Source organism: Ceratotherium simum, chromosome 2, assembly GCF_057802395.1.
Source record: "Ceratotherium simum simum isolate JZ-2026a chromosome 2, ASM5780239v1, whole genome shotgun sequence".
NCBI classification, from domain to species: domain Eukaryota; kingdom Metazoa; phylum Chordata; class Mammalia; order Perissodactyla; family Rhinocerotidae; genus Ceratotherium; species Ceratotherium simum.
In genome coordinates, this window is record NC_141901.1 from 51,927,405 (window position 1) to 51,943,401 (window position 15,997).

General features: G+C 41.2%; 1 protein-coding gene across 5 annotated transcripts in view; it reads right to left on the bottom strand.

The window, feature by feature from the left end:
• Window positions 1-15,997, bottom strand: part of SLC22A15 (solute carrier family 22 member 15) — a 71,551-nt gene that overhangs the window by 29,081 nt on the left and 26,473 nt on the right. For all 5 annotated transcript variants that reach the window (XR_015555531.1, XR_015555532.1, XR_015555533.1 and 2 more), the window contains exons 3-5: window positions 5,514-5,646; window positions 4,700-4,864; window positions 197-326 (exon numbers count right to left, since the gene is read on the bottom strand). Coding sequence is in view for 2 of the 5 variants with exons in the window: in XM_004420619.3 (XP_004420676.1) it covers window positions 197-326; window positions 4,700-4,864; window positions 5,514-5,646 (428 nt within the window). In the remaining 3 variants the exon portion in view is untranslated. The remainder of the gene's footprint in view (window positions 1-196; window positions 327-4,699; window positions 4,865-5,513; window positions 5,647-15,997) is intronic.

Consider the following 15,997-nt stretch of genomic DNA (forward strand, 5'->3'; position numbering starts at 1 on the left):
TACCTGCATTTGAATTAATTAAGCATCTCTCTTCCCAGGAGCTGCCAAGCATTGGAGCACTTGAGGAATTTAGTTCTTCACCAAAGGCAGTTCAGGCAAACTCCTGAAAGGGAATAACGTCGCTCATTGACCCACATTCTCTTAAGAGATTCCTTCTACTTACTAAATTAAAACTCTAAGAGGAAGAATTACTTACAAAGATAAGAGAAAGACCACTGTTCCCTGCAGGTTAACCAGAATGGCGAGGGTCCTCCAGGAGCGGATGAAGTATCCCAACAGGGCATATTGGGCGATGCCAACTGCGAAGAAGAGGCCACCGATCGATCCTAAATCAGGGAAGAGAGACCTGTTACTGGAGCAAGCACCACCTGCAGCACGACTTCCAACCCAAGTCACAGAGACAATTCCTCCTTGTGAGATGTCAGCAGAAAAGGAAAACCTACACAAAAATCGAGCATCAGATGATAAAACTAGAAGAGATGCTGGCAAATCAGTGGAAAAGGAGGAAGGACAAATGAAAAATACAAACCACATGTGGTCAAGATGAATTTTAAGGGTCTGCCCAAATGCTCTCTGCATTGAATGTTGTACTGACATCTGCCTGAACCCATGGCTGAGGCCTGGTAATATTATTTGCTATGTGGCGATAAGGTTTTTAGGTCACGAGATTATTGCAATACTGGGACTTCGTCTTTATCAGAGATGTTGTCCAGTAAATCCTTATCTTAAATCACAACCTACTCCCCAATTCTCCCCATTCCCCTTCCCTGCTTAATCTATCACCATCACATATACGACATTTTATATTTATTTGTTTCTTGTCTGCTTCTCCCAAGTAGAAAGCTCCATGAAGCATGGATTTTTGTCAGCACTCTGCTAGAAAAAAACCAACCATGGGATTGTTAAGAATCCTATGTTTTTTTAAATAAATGCTAAGATGGGTTAAACCTGCTGGCTTGCCCAATATCTGGCTTGCAAATTTTATACCTCTGACACACTTCCTCTAACTGCTACTGTCAAATAGTGACAAGTAGTCACTATTTGTCAAGTAGTAGTAATAGCTACTATTTACTGAGCATGAAGCCTTTTACATACATTGTCCTATAAAGCAGGTACCATTAGCCATAAAGGAAACAAGGAGGTAGATCAGAAAGTGAGGGGCCGCTGTCTAAAGACACAGCCAGGACTCGTACCCCAGTCGGTCTGACTAGAGAGCCCACATTCTGTACCATCCCTCTCTCTCATCGCCCTTCTAGGGAAAGGCGATTTCAGAGGGCATCCCATAGCAACAGGACTTTGTTGATCTTGTTACAAGAATTTTCTACAACTTTCTACAACTATCTTGTAAAACAATGTTTTCTTTTATTCTTGTCCATAGATTATCAATCTGCGACAAAAAATAATGACGTGTATCTATCTGCCCTAGTGCGGAAAAGGGAGAACCAAAGGCAGAGCGGACGGGATGGCACGTGCAGCAAGGTCAGAACATGTGGTCCAATAAGTAAGGGAACGGGGACAGTGTGACTGCCCTGGAAATTTAAGGTAATCAATAGCTATTACAGGTTCATTATAGTGCTTCAAATAGCACCTGGTTTCCAAGAATAACGCTTTTCATCACTGGTCAGAACACATGTGAGCACTCAGTATCTACTGACAACAAAGAAGGCACAAACAAGAGAGCCCAGAGGATGGGACCACTTCAGAGGGACCAAGTTCAGACCCTAGTTCTGCCACACACTACTGCGTGACCTTGGGCAAATGACTAACTATCTCTGATCCTCAGTTTCCCCATCAGTGAAACAGAAATACTAATACCTACCTCGAAGGGTAGTTGTTAGTTTCAGATGAAATAATGCATGCTATACAAATGTTAGTTATACTGTCCTACTGTACTATGGGTATAGCTCTTTATATCTATCAACCTCCCAGAAAGCCATCTGGAGGCCTCCTGTGGTGAGTAGCTATTACAAAATATTGTCTACCTAGCACCCCTTTCTAATTCCAAGAACCTCTCTTCCATATTTTGGCAAGCTAACCTCCCCTTACTTCATCCCTGTGGTTCAAGTGGGGGCTGCCAATCACAGATCCCCTAGCTGCAGGGGTGACTCCAACTGGGCCAATCAGAGCTCTTCCTCAGGATTTTAAATACTGGACTTGATGGTGAAAGCTGAGAGCTGCTGGGCCCTAATTCCTGTCTGAACAAAGGAAGCTTCTCAGAGAGGATGGGGAACAGAGCTGAGAAGCATCTGACTTCCTGGTTCTGGGCATCTCTGAGGCCTGGCTGTTCTGTGGTTTGCTTCTGTTAACCAAGTGATTTTCCTTTATACATAAGCTTATCAGAGTTGAGTCTCTGTCACTTAAAATCAGTCAGACTTGGTATCAATTGATATGATGGACAAGAGGAAATGATTCAAAGGTTCTAGTTTGATGATCTTAAATACTGTGATATTACCATAGACGGGAAGGTCCCAGAGATGATGGAGATTTTAGGTGAAAGAAAGCAATACTTTTATTTGAGGGGCCAACAGACATTCATATCTAATATCCAGCAAGAAGCTGCACACGTATGCCTGGAAATGACAACAAGGGTAAGGTGTAGAGATGTAGATGTGGCAAGGCTCTGAGTTATTTGGTTAAAAAAATTAATAAAAAATGAACATGTCAAATCACCACTTTATGTATTATAATCCTGGAGTAACACAGGTGGTTTTATAACTGTTTATGGGCCTTTAGGTATTTATGCCTATTTTTAAGATTCCTTTTCTACTTATTTTTAATTAATTTCAACTCTGCTATTCCTGCTCAGTTTATACAAGTAAAACTAAATTTCAGCAGGTTAGAAAATAGCGTCTAGTGATGACTTCATTTTTATAAATGGCACCAACGATTCACCCAGTTTTCAAGCACAAGCCATGGAGTCTCCTTGGTTCCTCTTTCTCTCCCCCTCTCAGCTGATCCTTTAGCCAGTCATGTTCCCACCCAATCCAGCTCAAACGCACCCTCTCTCCTCCTCCTCCACTACCCTCACCTCGTCTAAGCCACTACCAGGTTTCAGGGGGCCAACCACAATAGCCTCCTGAATGACCCCTCAGCTCCTACCCTTGCTCCTCTACAATCCATTCTTCACACACTACCAGAGTAATCTTTCCGTGTAGAAGATCCTATTGCTCCTCTATTTAATTCACCTACTGGCTTCCCACTGCACTTCCCGTAAAACACAAATTCCTCATTTGGCCTATCATAGGCCGTACACAATCTAGTACTTCCAACTTGATCTCAGCCCAGGCTCCCCCTGACTCTCCACACTGCAGCCATGGGCATCTTTCTAGGCCCTCAAGGAAGCTCATTCCTGCCTTAGAGTCTTGGTCCTTGCCATTCTATCTGGCTGGAATGTTCTCTCAGAATTTCACACGCCTAGGTCTTCCTCCTCATCATTCATGTCTTAGATCAAACACCTACGTTGAGGTTTTCTCTAACTACCCTATTTAATGTAACTGTACCCCACAATTACTGTCTAGTCTGTTACTCTGTTTAATTTTCTTCATTGTACTTATAATTTTCTGAAATTATCTCATATTTGCTCTGCCTCTCCTGATTAACACATAAGCTCCGTAAGAGCAAGGACCTTCCCCCACCCAGCCCTGGCTTGCCCACCCTTATATCACAAGTGCCTAAAAAAGCAGTATCTGGTGCATGGCAGGGTCTGTTTAATAAATGAGTATTGTGGAACAGATATGCAAAGGAAAGGCTCTGGAAGGACACACAGCAATACGTTAGCCGTGCTGGTCTCTAGGTGGCTAGGACCACGTGTATTCTTCATATTTCACTTGTATAAATTTCTTAATTTTTTTTACCATGAACATCAATTCTTTTTGTTATAAGATATTAATACTATAAAAACAATTAAATAATAAATTATTAATATGAAAATTTTCATACTTTAGTATTTTGTTTTGTCTCAATTTTCAATAATTTTCGATCAATTATCCTCATTATTCTTGTTAAACATTACACCGCAAATTGGTCAAAAATGGATGTTTTCAGTTTGCACTTATACTTCTTTGTACATACTTTATATAGTATTTTACACATAATGCAAATATCATTTTGAATCAAGCATAAATTTCCAAATTATTTTTTTACTGCTAAATAATTAGGCCACTTCCAATTAATCCCCTATGGCTGAACATTTAGGTTTTTTCCAAACTTCTTGCAATTTATTAGCATATTTGAAGCCAAAGATGTGTATAAGATTATGCTGGAAAGAAACCAGCTTATACAGAAAGGCGGAGGACAAAACTCTGGGGAAGACCCTGGTTATGGGAGAGGGAAGAAGGAAGTTCCTCACAGAAGAGTCCCAGGTGCCGTGAGAATCCTACTTCTGTCCTGGGTACAGGTCAGGGTACTGGCCCTCAGGGGACTCTCTCACGCTCGCTCTGAATTTCACACTGAATTGGGCAACCATCTGGTTCCACTGTGACAGTTTTCTTCCTTTCTCTCTTTTTTCTTTGCCACAGAGGAATACAAATAAAATGACTCATTTAAGGTCAAACAGAACAAACTTAGGAAAGCAAATCTAACAGTTGAATAGAGCACCTCAAGGCCAAATGCATTTTTAGAGTTGAGGGTTAAACTGGCTCCCCACAAAGCTTTCTGGAGCAGTTCCCCGTCTCCATATCTGCATGGATTTAAGCAGTACCTGCGAGTGCCCAGTAGGCGGTGCCCACACATTCATTCAGCAGGACAAAGGCCACCAGCGACATCCCTCCATTCATCATGCCCACCAGGAAGCGAGTTATTGCAAAGAACTCATACGAGGGGGAAAATCCATTTGCAATAGCAAATAAGATGTCAAGAGCAAAACCTAGAAAGAGAGGAACAGTATTCAGTAATCCAGAGGCAAAATAGCATTTGATGAAAGTAATAAATTATATTCATTAGTTTGTAAAGATAAATCTTTGTAAACTTAAATTTTCTGTTTTTTTCTTTAACAGTTTCTCTTAAAAACTATAAAGAAAAACTGAGTTTTCCTTCTTTGTTACAAGTTGATTTCTGTCAATCATGCACAGTGTTCAATTATTCACAATAATACTGGAAATTAAAAAGTCCTAGCTTATACTCAGCTTGTCAAGAGAATCACGCTGAGTCCCACAGACATCATTTGAAATTAATCAACACATAAGACATAAGGATAGCGATCTAGTAGACTGTCTCAATCTTTGTTCTCCTTAGAAACATGGCATAAACTAGAATTTGGGGGTGCAGAAAGCACATCATCAATGAAAAGCTTACACTGCAAATACCTGGCCTCGCCAGGTATGCTGGTCACTTTAGAATGCTTAGCCAGAAGCAACTCTGCTGCGTTTTGGCCTCTTGCCAGTGGAATAAAAATCAGTTCTGTGTCCACAGGGCAATTCCCTGAGAACCTTAGGAAACAGTCCCCTTATTACTGCCCTGAGGACCTCAGGGAAATAAGTCCTCTTATTCAGTTCATGAACACTCTAATAGATTACCTGTGAGATAGACTTTTTTCCTTCCAAAGCGATCTGAAAGCTGACCAAAGGAGATAACTCCCACAAACACACCACTGAAGAAGCAAGAGCTTGCTGCACTGACTTTGTAAGATCTGTTGGCAATTAAAAACCACTAGAGGAAGAAAAAACAAAAGAGAGATATTTAGGTCACAGAAAGGATGGACGGATTGAGTTAGCTATTAAAAAGACAAATGTACAACAAAAACTTGTCCACTGGAACTTCTCCACTGCATTACCCACCATTAACCAGAATTCAGTAGAGCATCCTTCTTGGACAACATCCAAGAAGACTTTGTCTTCAGAAACACTAGAAATCATTATTATTATAATGTGCTCCCATAGTATTCTGTACACATCTTATTACAGCACAGAACACAGTATACAATAACTAACTATTTACCTATCTGTTGACTATATCCCTCATCTTAAACCCCTATGTTTCTAGAAATGAAGAGCCGCGTCCCATTAATTTCCGTTTCTCTGATGCCTCACATACTACATGACATATATGAGGCAATAAATGAGCAGCTCTTTTCTCCAATTGATTAATGGGTTTAAAATCCCTTGAGTACTTTTCTCAAAAAATTAAAGATACAATTACCATATGATCCAGTAATTCCACTTCTGGGTATATACACCACAGAACTGAAAGCAGGGATTCAAACAGATATGTTTACACTAATGTTCATAGCAGCATCATTCACAGTAGCCAAAAGGTGGAACCAATTCAAATGTCCATTGACAGATGAATGGACAAACAAAATGTGGTATATATATGCAATGGAATATTATACAGCCTTCAAAAAATATGAAATTCTAACAAGCTACAACATGGATGAAACTTGAGGACATTATGCTAAGTGAAATAAGCAGACAAAAAGGGACAAATATTGCATGATTCCATTTATGAGTGTGACATTGTGATTTATAACAATAAATATATATTTGGTCTTCATCCACTGTTCCTGACACATAGCTCCTGAAACCCTTGTAATATCCTATACAAGAGCCTTAGTGAGTCTTTTGTTATAATATTAAGTTTTGTTCCCAGTTCCTGAAATAGCTTCAGAGCAATAAAGGTGAAATGGGTGTCTTGTTTTACTTATAACACACTCCTTTCAACTATACCTGAGATTATGCTAATGAGGTGACTTTTGGAAAGCCCCTTAGATGGGCGCTGGTTGCCAGGGGAACCAACCGCATTATTAGAGGGTTAGAACTTTCAGTCCCACTCCCTAGGCCTCTAAGGAGGGAGGGGGGGACTGGAGGTTGATTCAGTCACCAATGGGCAATGATTTAATCAATCATGCTTATGTAATGACGCCTCCAAGAAAACCCCAAAAGGACAGGATTCAGAGAGCTTCCAGGCTGATGAGCATGTGGAGGTGCTGGGAGGGTGGCATGCCCAGAAAGCGCATGGAAGCTCTGTGCCCTTTCTCACATGCCCTGCCCTATGCATTTCTTCCAACTGGTTGTTCCCGAGTTACATCCTTTTATAACAAACCAGTGATGTAGTAAGTAAAATGCTTTCCTGAGTTCTGTGAGCTGCTCTAGCATATTAATCTAATCCGAGGAGGAGATCACAGGAATCTCTGATTTATAGGTGGTCGATCGGAAGCACAGGAAACAACCTGGACTTGGATTGGTGTCTGAAGGGGGTGGCAGGGCCAGTCTTGTGGGACTTAACCTGTGGGATCTAATGCTAAGTGTAATCTAGACTATCCAGGTAGATAGTGTCAGAACTGAATTGAATTGTAGGACACTCAGCTGGTGCGGCAGAATTGCTTGATGTGGGAACCCCCATCCCCCCACCACTCCCACACACATTTAGTAGCCAGAAATATCAGAAATAAAGTAGTTGACAGTCGAGAAGACACAGGAGGAGTGTTTTTCCTTTACCTGGAATAGTTAAATCCAGAGACACAGAAAATAGAATAGTGGTTACCAGGGGCTCGGGGAAGGAAGAATTAGTGTTTAATTAACACTAATTTTTGGGACGATGAAAAAGTTCTGCAGGTGGATAGTGGTGATGGCTGTATAGTGCAAATGTACTTAATGCCACTGTACTATACACTTAAAACGGTTAAAATGATATATTTTATGTTATGTATATTTTACCTTAATGAAAAAAAACAATCCTGGGGCCGGCCTGGTGGCATAGTTAAACTCACATGCTCTGCTTCAGCGGCCCAGGGTTCGCCGGTTTGGATCCCAGGCACAGACTGAGGCACCACTTGTCAAGCCACGCTGTGGCGGCATCCCATGTAAAGTAGAAAAATATGCGCACGGATGTTAGCCCAGGGCCACTCTTCTTCAGTAAAAAGAGGAGGATTGGCATCAGATGTTAGCTCAGGGCTAATCTTCCTCACAAACACAAAACAAAAAATCCCTTGAGTCACTATTATCTTCTACTTTAGGGAAACTTATGAACTTAAAGAGAAAGCAATCATCCTCTGCTTAAAATGCCATTACCTAAAGCCCTGTCTAGTGATGTGTTAACGCGATCTTTGGTTATACAGATAAGTCAACCTGTGTCGCAGAGGTAACCTCAGAGAACCACGAGAATGCTCATCTTTCCCCTTTGCAGCCCCTGTCCTAGAGTCTGCGAAGACAGGTCTATTAAGAGCCTCTTCTGGAGAACACGTAAGGAGGCACCCCTCTTGGTTGCCCCTTCTCCATCTTTTAGACCCTCCCTTCCCCTGCTTTGACAACCAGTCGTTATGGCCCAAAGTACATGTAACTTCTCTCCTTCTCTTGTAATTCCTGTAATAATGAATTGATAAAGATCTTGATAAGATGGCTTATGGACATCTTTATGCAAAAAACAAAAATTCAGGCATTGGAAAATAAATAAGGTAATGCCCCTCACTAATGCTGTGCTTTACTTCTAAATTCTCCCATTCTTCACAGACAATTCTTAACAAAGTTAATTAACTGGTTTTCCTAGCCCTGTCTGGATTAGAAATAGTAAACTAGGGTGTCACTGCCCTTAGAAATAGTAATCAGGAAGTTACTGCTCTTTTCTGCAGTCATAATTTAAATAAGAGAAAGTGATAGAAGTGACATGACAAAAAACTGAAACATCTTCCAGACATTTTTGCATTCGAGTATTCAATGAATACTTTGATTAGTTTCTACTAGAGGTTGACAACTATTCTAAACCCTGGGAATAGAGATGTGAAGGAGCTAGACGGGGTCCCTGCCCTCATGGAGTATAAGTTCCAGTGTACACTCCTCATGGAGTATAAGATAGGCATTAAACAAGTAAACAAAGAGTGAGAGACTGGGAGGGAACCTCTTTCAATAAGGTTTTTAGGCAAGGCTTCTCTGGGGAGGTGACATTGTGACCTGAATGATGAGAAGTGACGAACCCTGAAACGCTGTTCAGGGAACATGACAATAAGTGCAGCGGCCCTCAGGTGAAGACACACCAGTGTGGCTCCAGTGGGGTGGTATGAAATGAGGCCACAGAGGTGGGTGGGCATCAGATCATGCAGGGCCCTGGGCCATGGTAAGGAGCTGGGATTTTATTCTAGTGCAAAGGGAAGACACTGAATTACTGGATTTATGTTTCTAAAGATCACTCTGGCCACTCTTAGAGAATGCATTACAACAGGAAAAAGGAGGAGCATGGAGGCTACTGCAATAGTTCAGGAGATAATGGTGGCTTGGACGAGGGTGGAAGCAATGGTGATGAAATTTCATGGATTTGGGACGTATTTTGAAGGCAGAACTGGAAGGACTTGCTGACGAATGAGATGTGGAGGGTAGGAGAGAAAGAGAGAGTCAGGGATTTCTCCTAAGTTTTTAACTTTAGCCACTCAGGGGATGGTGGTGACATTTATTGAGATGGAGTGGGTTGTGAGGGGGTATCAGGTAAGTGGTGGGAAAGGAAGAGTTCTGTTTAGACATGCAGAGGTTGAGATGCCTATAAAACATCCACCTGGAGGTGCCCAGCAAGCATTCGGATGTGAGTCATCAACTCAAGGGAGAGGACATGAGGGTTTATGAACCTATAGATAGGGAAGAAGGCTCAGCACAGGGGCCCAGGACACGTCCACATTCAGAGGCTGAGTAGAAGAGAATCATTACAGAAGACTCACAGGTAGGAGTCAGAGAGAAAGCAAGAAAAGGGGAGTGTGGTGTTGCAAACACTACGAGAGGAAATTTGATTCAGGGAGGAAGGGGTGGTCAAGCATGTCGAATGCTGCTTTAGAGGTCAGTGAGATGAGGACAGAGACGTGCAGCTATATTTGGAAACAAAAAGGACACTTAAGAATCGCAGTTTCAGTAGAGTGTGAATGGAAGCCAGATTGGACAAGGCTGAAGAAATAGAGGAGGTTGAGTAATTGCAGGCAGCAGATGCATCCAAAGTGGCTTCCATAAGTTTTGCTGTGAAGAAGAGCCAAGAAATGGGACAGTATTTGGACAGGTAGGGGAGGTCAAAGATTATTGGCATGTTTTTTAACGTGTGCGCATGTTGATGAAAGCCATCCAGTAGAGAAGATACCCTTGCAGGAGAAAAGTGCTTGGGAAAGCAAGAAGGGATGGGCTTGAGTGTACAAAGTAGGGAGGTTAGCCTTTCATAGAAGCAAGGAGATGCCATTGCAAAAGGGAGGAGGGCAGAATGTGGGTTCAGAAGCAGGCAGTGAGGGAACTCCTATCTGATTGCTTCATTTCTTTTTCATTGAACTATCAAGTGAGGTCAACTGCTGAAGGGAGGGGAAGTAGAGGTGGAGGCAGAAACCTAAGGAGGAAGATGACAGATAGGCTCTGAGGAGTGGGACATGGTCCATTCAGGGGAAATGTCGCAGCACCACCAGGCCATGCTGAACGTGCACAGGAGCTCTGCAGTGATCAACTTGATGAGGAGGAGGCAGGGAGTTAAGCTTACAGAGACTTGGGGATTTCTCAGGAGTACCACAGAGGGGAGAGGCACCAGGGAGATACGGGGATTTGCAAAGGAGTGATTATTATAATAAAGGAATATATGCTAGTGAAGGAGAAAAAGGAGACATAAGGGGGATGGTGGGCAGTGAAACAATGTCACCATCAGGAAAAGCCCTCATATCCTTAACTTCTCTGTACTTTCCATTCTTGACTCAGTTGAAATTTGGTTGTCCCCTAAGGAAATCACTCACCAAACTAGATCCCTCTCACCTGGAGGCTGCTTTTCCTTTTACACCCATGGACCTGAGAACGTGAGATAGGGGTAGCTGACCAAACTTCAAAATTGTCAGCTCGTCTGAAGATCACATTATCAGACTATGTAGCCCACTACCCTCCTGAGGCAGAGAATCTAGCTTACTTTGAAATATCGACTCTTCTTTTCTTCCATAGTAATAGAATGTTGAGCTGGGCATATGGCTCCCCAGAGTGAAGACTAAATGTCCCAATCTCCCTCACAATTAGGTGTGGCCACAAGTGTTATCAAGTTCTGCACAATGAAGGTAAGCAGAAGCATCATGGGGCAGCTTCCAGGAACTTGTCTTAAAGAGACAGCTGATTTGCCCTTTGCCCCTTCTTCCTTTCTACCATCCTACTGCTTGGAATGTCCATTTGAAAGCTGGAGCTCTATCTGGGGCCATGATGACAAGGGCCCCATATTAAGGTTGGTGAAGTCAAAGCTGGAAGGAGTGTGGGTCCCTGAGATCACTGAGTAAGGCCCAGACACTGGCACATTTTTTAAGTTCTCCAGATGCTTCTCACAGGCAATCAGGCTAAGAACTCCTGTCCTGGACCTTGTCATCCTCAATAACTGCATTGCCTCTAAAATCTTGATTTTGAACATCCCACTCTGAGATCACCACCCCCTAGTCCTCCAACTCATTTCCTCTAGCACCCCTGCTCCAAACATTCCTCAATCTCTTCAAGGCCGCCAATCACCAGACTCCACACTAAGTATGGCCTGAGTCATCAAAAAAGATTAAATCATGTTAAAAAGCCTTGATTTAAGGTTCTGTAAAGGAAAGGATGAAATATATTTTAAAGTTTCACGTAAAAGATATTAAAAGAGTTCTAGAATTTGAAGAAATTCTGTTTTATGAAAAATTCATTCATTTTTGGATATATGGTTAGTTCTGTGGTAGAATTTTCAACTCATGAGGAATGCCTACAGTGACATTTTTCCAGGTCGAAAAATGAATCCGATATTAGGTATCAGGTTGGCCTAGAAAAGAGAGGATTGTATTTGTCACAGGGATATCCTTTCTCTTACAATTACCAATGAACAAGGCCTAACTGTATTTGTTTTTAATACCTTAGAGTTCAAACACTTGCTTTTACATTTTCCTTGTTCTTAGTGTTTGTTTTGGTGATTACATGCCTTTAAAATCTGGTCTGCAACTTTAGCCTTGATTATCCTGCACCTCAATTTCTGCTAGCCTGTTTATATGGCCAAGATGTTCAGGCTCATACTGATCTGTTTGGTGCTTATGATCAGTAAGGAGTGGTTAATGTGGCTACTCCATAATCAACAATTCTGTTGACCACATTTGCAGAACTTCTCAAATCCATCAAAAAGGCTATAATACCATCCTTCCAATAACTGGATAGCTATCAACTTGGATGGCAGTTTTAGGAAGAAGTATCCTAAGGGATGTCTGACCAGCGAATTCCAAATTCTGATTCTCAGGCTGCTAGTTCCAAGTGTCAAAGTAATTTCTAATAATTTTTCTTCAAGTCAATGCTGGCTGGGCTAATGCATCTCCCTATTTCTCCTGGAATACATTCGGGAACTGATAGAAAAATTGAAAGGCATTGCCAGATTTTAAAAAAGCAAATTAGAGAATGTGAAGCTGGAACCCAGGAGATCCCCGACAGATCTAGATGAATTGGGGTGGTTGACTCTGAAATGCCAACTCAGTTACTTAGGACAATGTGTCTACAACCAGCTTTCCACATCCCCTGTCCCCTATCATATGAGATTTTGGTTCAAATGTTTTCTTTTGTTTTCAATTTTAAAAACTTTTCAAATATAATTTACATACTTATCACATAGCTACTGTGTGATCTAAAGAGTTTTATTTTGTCAAAGCTCAGATAAGATACACCAGGAGAGTGATCCCTATAGTATTCGAGAAAATGTATTGGTATAATCTGTTTTTAAAGTTTTGGAAAGACTTCACCCACCAGACTAGACCCAACTGTTAGCTTATTTTCTTGCCCCTCTGGTCAATACTTAGTACCAGGGTAAAACACAAACGAGGATATCACCAGCACATCAGAAATTAAACTATAATAAACCTAAAAATGATGAGCGTGACATTCTTGAAAAATGTGTTTTTTATGAGGCTTTAAATTTTAAAAATCACAAATTTATAAGTCATTCAAACTCTTAATTGGCTGGATTATTAAAGTTATAATTCTATTATTTTTTTAAATGACAAGCCAAATTCTAAAGCTACAGAATGAATGCTCTTTTTTATACTAATTCACTTCAAATCGAAAAATCACTTGCAAATTAAAAAAGCTGGAAATCTTTTCTTTTCCCATACATAACAGAAAAGGAAGAATATAAAAGAAAAATGTTTTCAGTCTCTCAGGTTGACCTAGCTAAATCTACTTTTGTTTTACAACTAACATCTGTATTTTTGTTCCTATGCTTACCACAATCACTAAATTGAGTTCATAAGTTGGGCATTTATTATACTGTATTTTCAAAAAGGATTTGAGGGGCTTGAGGGGCTAGCATTAAAAGCACTGGTACAATCATTCACTCATCTACAGAAAGCAGACCTGAGAGAAAATCAGACACAACTGGGGACAGACACCAACAGCAGGTGCCTTGAACAAGAAAGAGGAAAGGAACATAAATATGGCAAATACCGTGTGAGTATAGAGCCAGGTGCCATGCAGAGCCTTCCAGTTCCAAAGAGGAAAAAAGGCAGGTAAGCAGAAGTGAAGGGAGCTGAGACAGTTACTATTGACTCGGTATTAATGAAGCATCTGGGAGGTTTTTTGTTTAATATTTGGATTCTTATTGCTTAGAGGCTGAGAATAAATGGCATCTCCCAAAAAGGGATAGTGTTGGTGTATGTCAAGAAAAGGTGCTCTGGCTGCAATGCAGAGATGGGACAGAAGTGGCCAGCATGGGTGCGGGAAGGTCATTACACGATGCAGGCCAGCCTGGACAGAGTGGGGCCTCAGAGAAGAGAATGGATTCAAGCTGGATACAGACACCAGGCTGAGTCATCCATGAAGAGGTATCATTTGAAGCCACTAGCATGGATTAGATCAACCACAGATTGAACAAAGCTTGAAGATAAATTTTAAAGGAAGTAACAAAATGTGGCTTTAGCATCTCCCTTGAAATCATCAAATCTTAAGCTTTATGGAAATGTCAAATCAAATCAATCATTTTTCTGATGTGGCAGAAATACAATAATCTGAAAAAATTAATTATTGCTTTAAAATGGACTGCATGCTTATATACTCCTAAAAACAAATTAATATCTGAGTAATGAAAAATACATATCAAAGATATGTTAAATAAGAAGGTTGCGGCACCCTTATAACCAGATAATTAATAATCAGCCAACTTTTACATAATATTCTCTAATCCCAACAACCACTTTTTAGAATAGGTATTTATTATTACTCCTATTTTACAGATGACACAACTGCAGCTCAGACGTGATCACACTAGAGTAAGCAGCGGAGTCTGGACCTGATGCCAAGATGTCTGTCTCAAAGTCTCCTTCTCGAGTACTATCTGCTCGAACTAGGTTGTCTTAGAATTCTGGAGCTAACTTGTGACATAACACTATACTTGAATGTGTTAAACCAAAAGCACAAAAATTACAATATGCTGGGTAAAGACTTCTATTTGTTAACACTTAGCATGTGTTCCATTCAGGAAGCTATGAAAAAATTAACTGAATATAAGAAGGAATACTAGAAAGAAGTAGGTCCTTGTTGCTTAGGGTAATAGAATCAGGGGTTGATAGAAAGGAGAGGGAAAAGGGAGAAAAGGAAGGTACCATGTCAAATACGAAGTTAAGGTTACCTGGCCTGTGTGCTTGGGAAACTCAAGGAGAAGGTTTGGGGTGAGGAGAAGAGAATAATGTATTTTAAAATCAACTTCAAAAGTGTTTTTTTTTCTTTTTTTTTTTTTTTTTGAAGTTTATCTCATTCTACAGTGTACGTTTGAAATACAAATACTTAGTAAAATTTCTATTTTTTAATTGAGCTTTTATTATTTACTTACTATTTGACATCCTGGTGTACCCACATGACAGAAATAAACCATCCCCAGGTTGCTTTCTTTCCTCCACTGAATAGTGCCACACTGCCTTATTCTTCCCCACTGTACTAGAACACAGATTATAAGAGATGTTCCTCAAGTTGTCATGAATATTAGGGAGACTAAAGAGCAAGAAGGACCCCGGGAATTTAGATACACACCCAGCCTCTGCTCTGAGCAACTCCTCATCGGCTCTGTCAATGTCACAAATTTGTTTGTCTCTGCTTCAGTTTTCCCCTATGACCTGAACTGCCCATTCGTTTTTTTTCCCCCTTCTAATTACGGTGACATTTCATGGAATAAGAGTTGAGAAACATGCTATCAGCACAGACCACTCTACCGGAAGGGGCAGTAGAAGGGGCAGTAAATAAAAACCCTGCACCCTAAGCTTTGACAAGCGTGGGTCACTTCCCTCCCCCGAGGAGGCTCTGCCCCTCCTGTCCTTGTTTCGGCCACAGCGGCTGAATGCCTGCGTTACCTACACAGGATAATGTAGGGCCACTGCCTTGCAGCTGCCCAGGAAAAACACGACTCCCCAAAGGAAAACAAACATTCCTCATTCTACTTTGCCTGGAAGCCTGGCACTTATGGGAACTGACTACTCCTACAGGCTGTGCCCTTTGTGTTCCCACACCCACCCCCAAGCCCACCTCGTCTTGGTGAGCTCCCATCCATCTATCACACACCTTAAGTACCTCCTCTCCCTTGAAGTCCTGCCTGATTCACTGGAGCAGGGCTGACCACTCTATCCTTTCTGCCATTTCTCTCCCTATTCTTGCTTCTAATATGAAGTATGGTGAATTATGTGTTTACTTGTCTCCCCTCTATGATGCTGTGAGCTTCTTAAGGGCATATTTGTATCCCACGTGCTTTCCTGACAGTGTCTGCCAGCACTAATTAAATATTTGCTGAATTATTTATGTGATAAGAGTGAATGCTATAGTCTTACAGCCATCTTCATATATAACATCTCAATGTCACAATTTCAGGCATCAAGCTGAATTCATGGACACGCAGAGAACTGCCTAACTAGTCACCTTTGACTTGGAGCCACTGAATGGTGTTCTTGTGAAACGGAGTGTGAGGGAGATTTGGAATTTGAGGGGTTTTCCTTCTTCCTATGGCCAATCTGACATAGAGAATACTTTGGTTTTATCTTTAGCCTTTACATTAATGAGAAAGAAAACTAAGGAGAAAAAACAACCATGGCAGTTTTCTG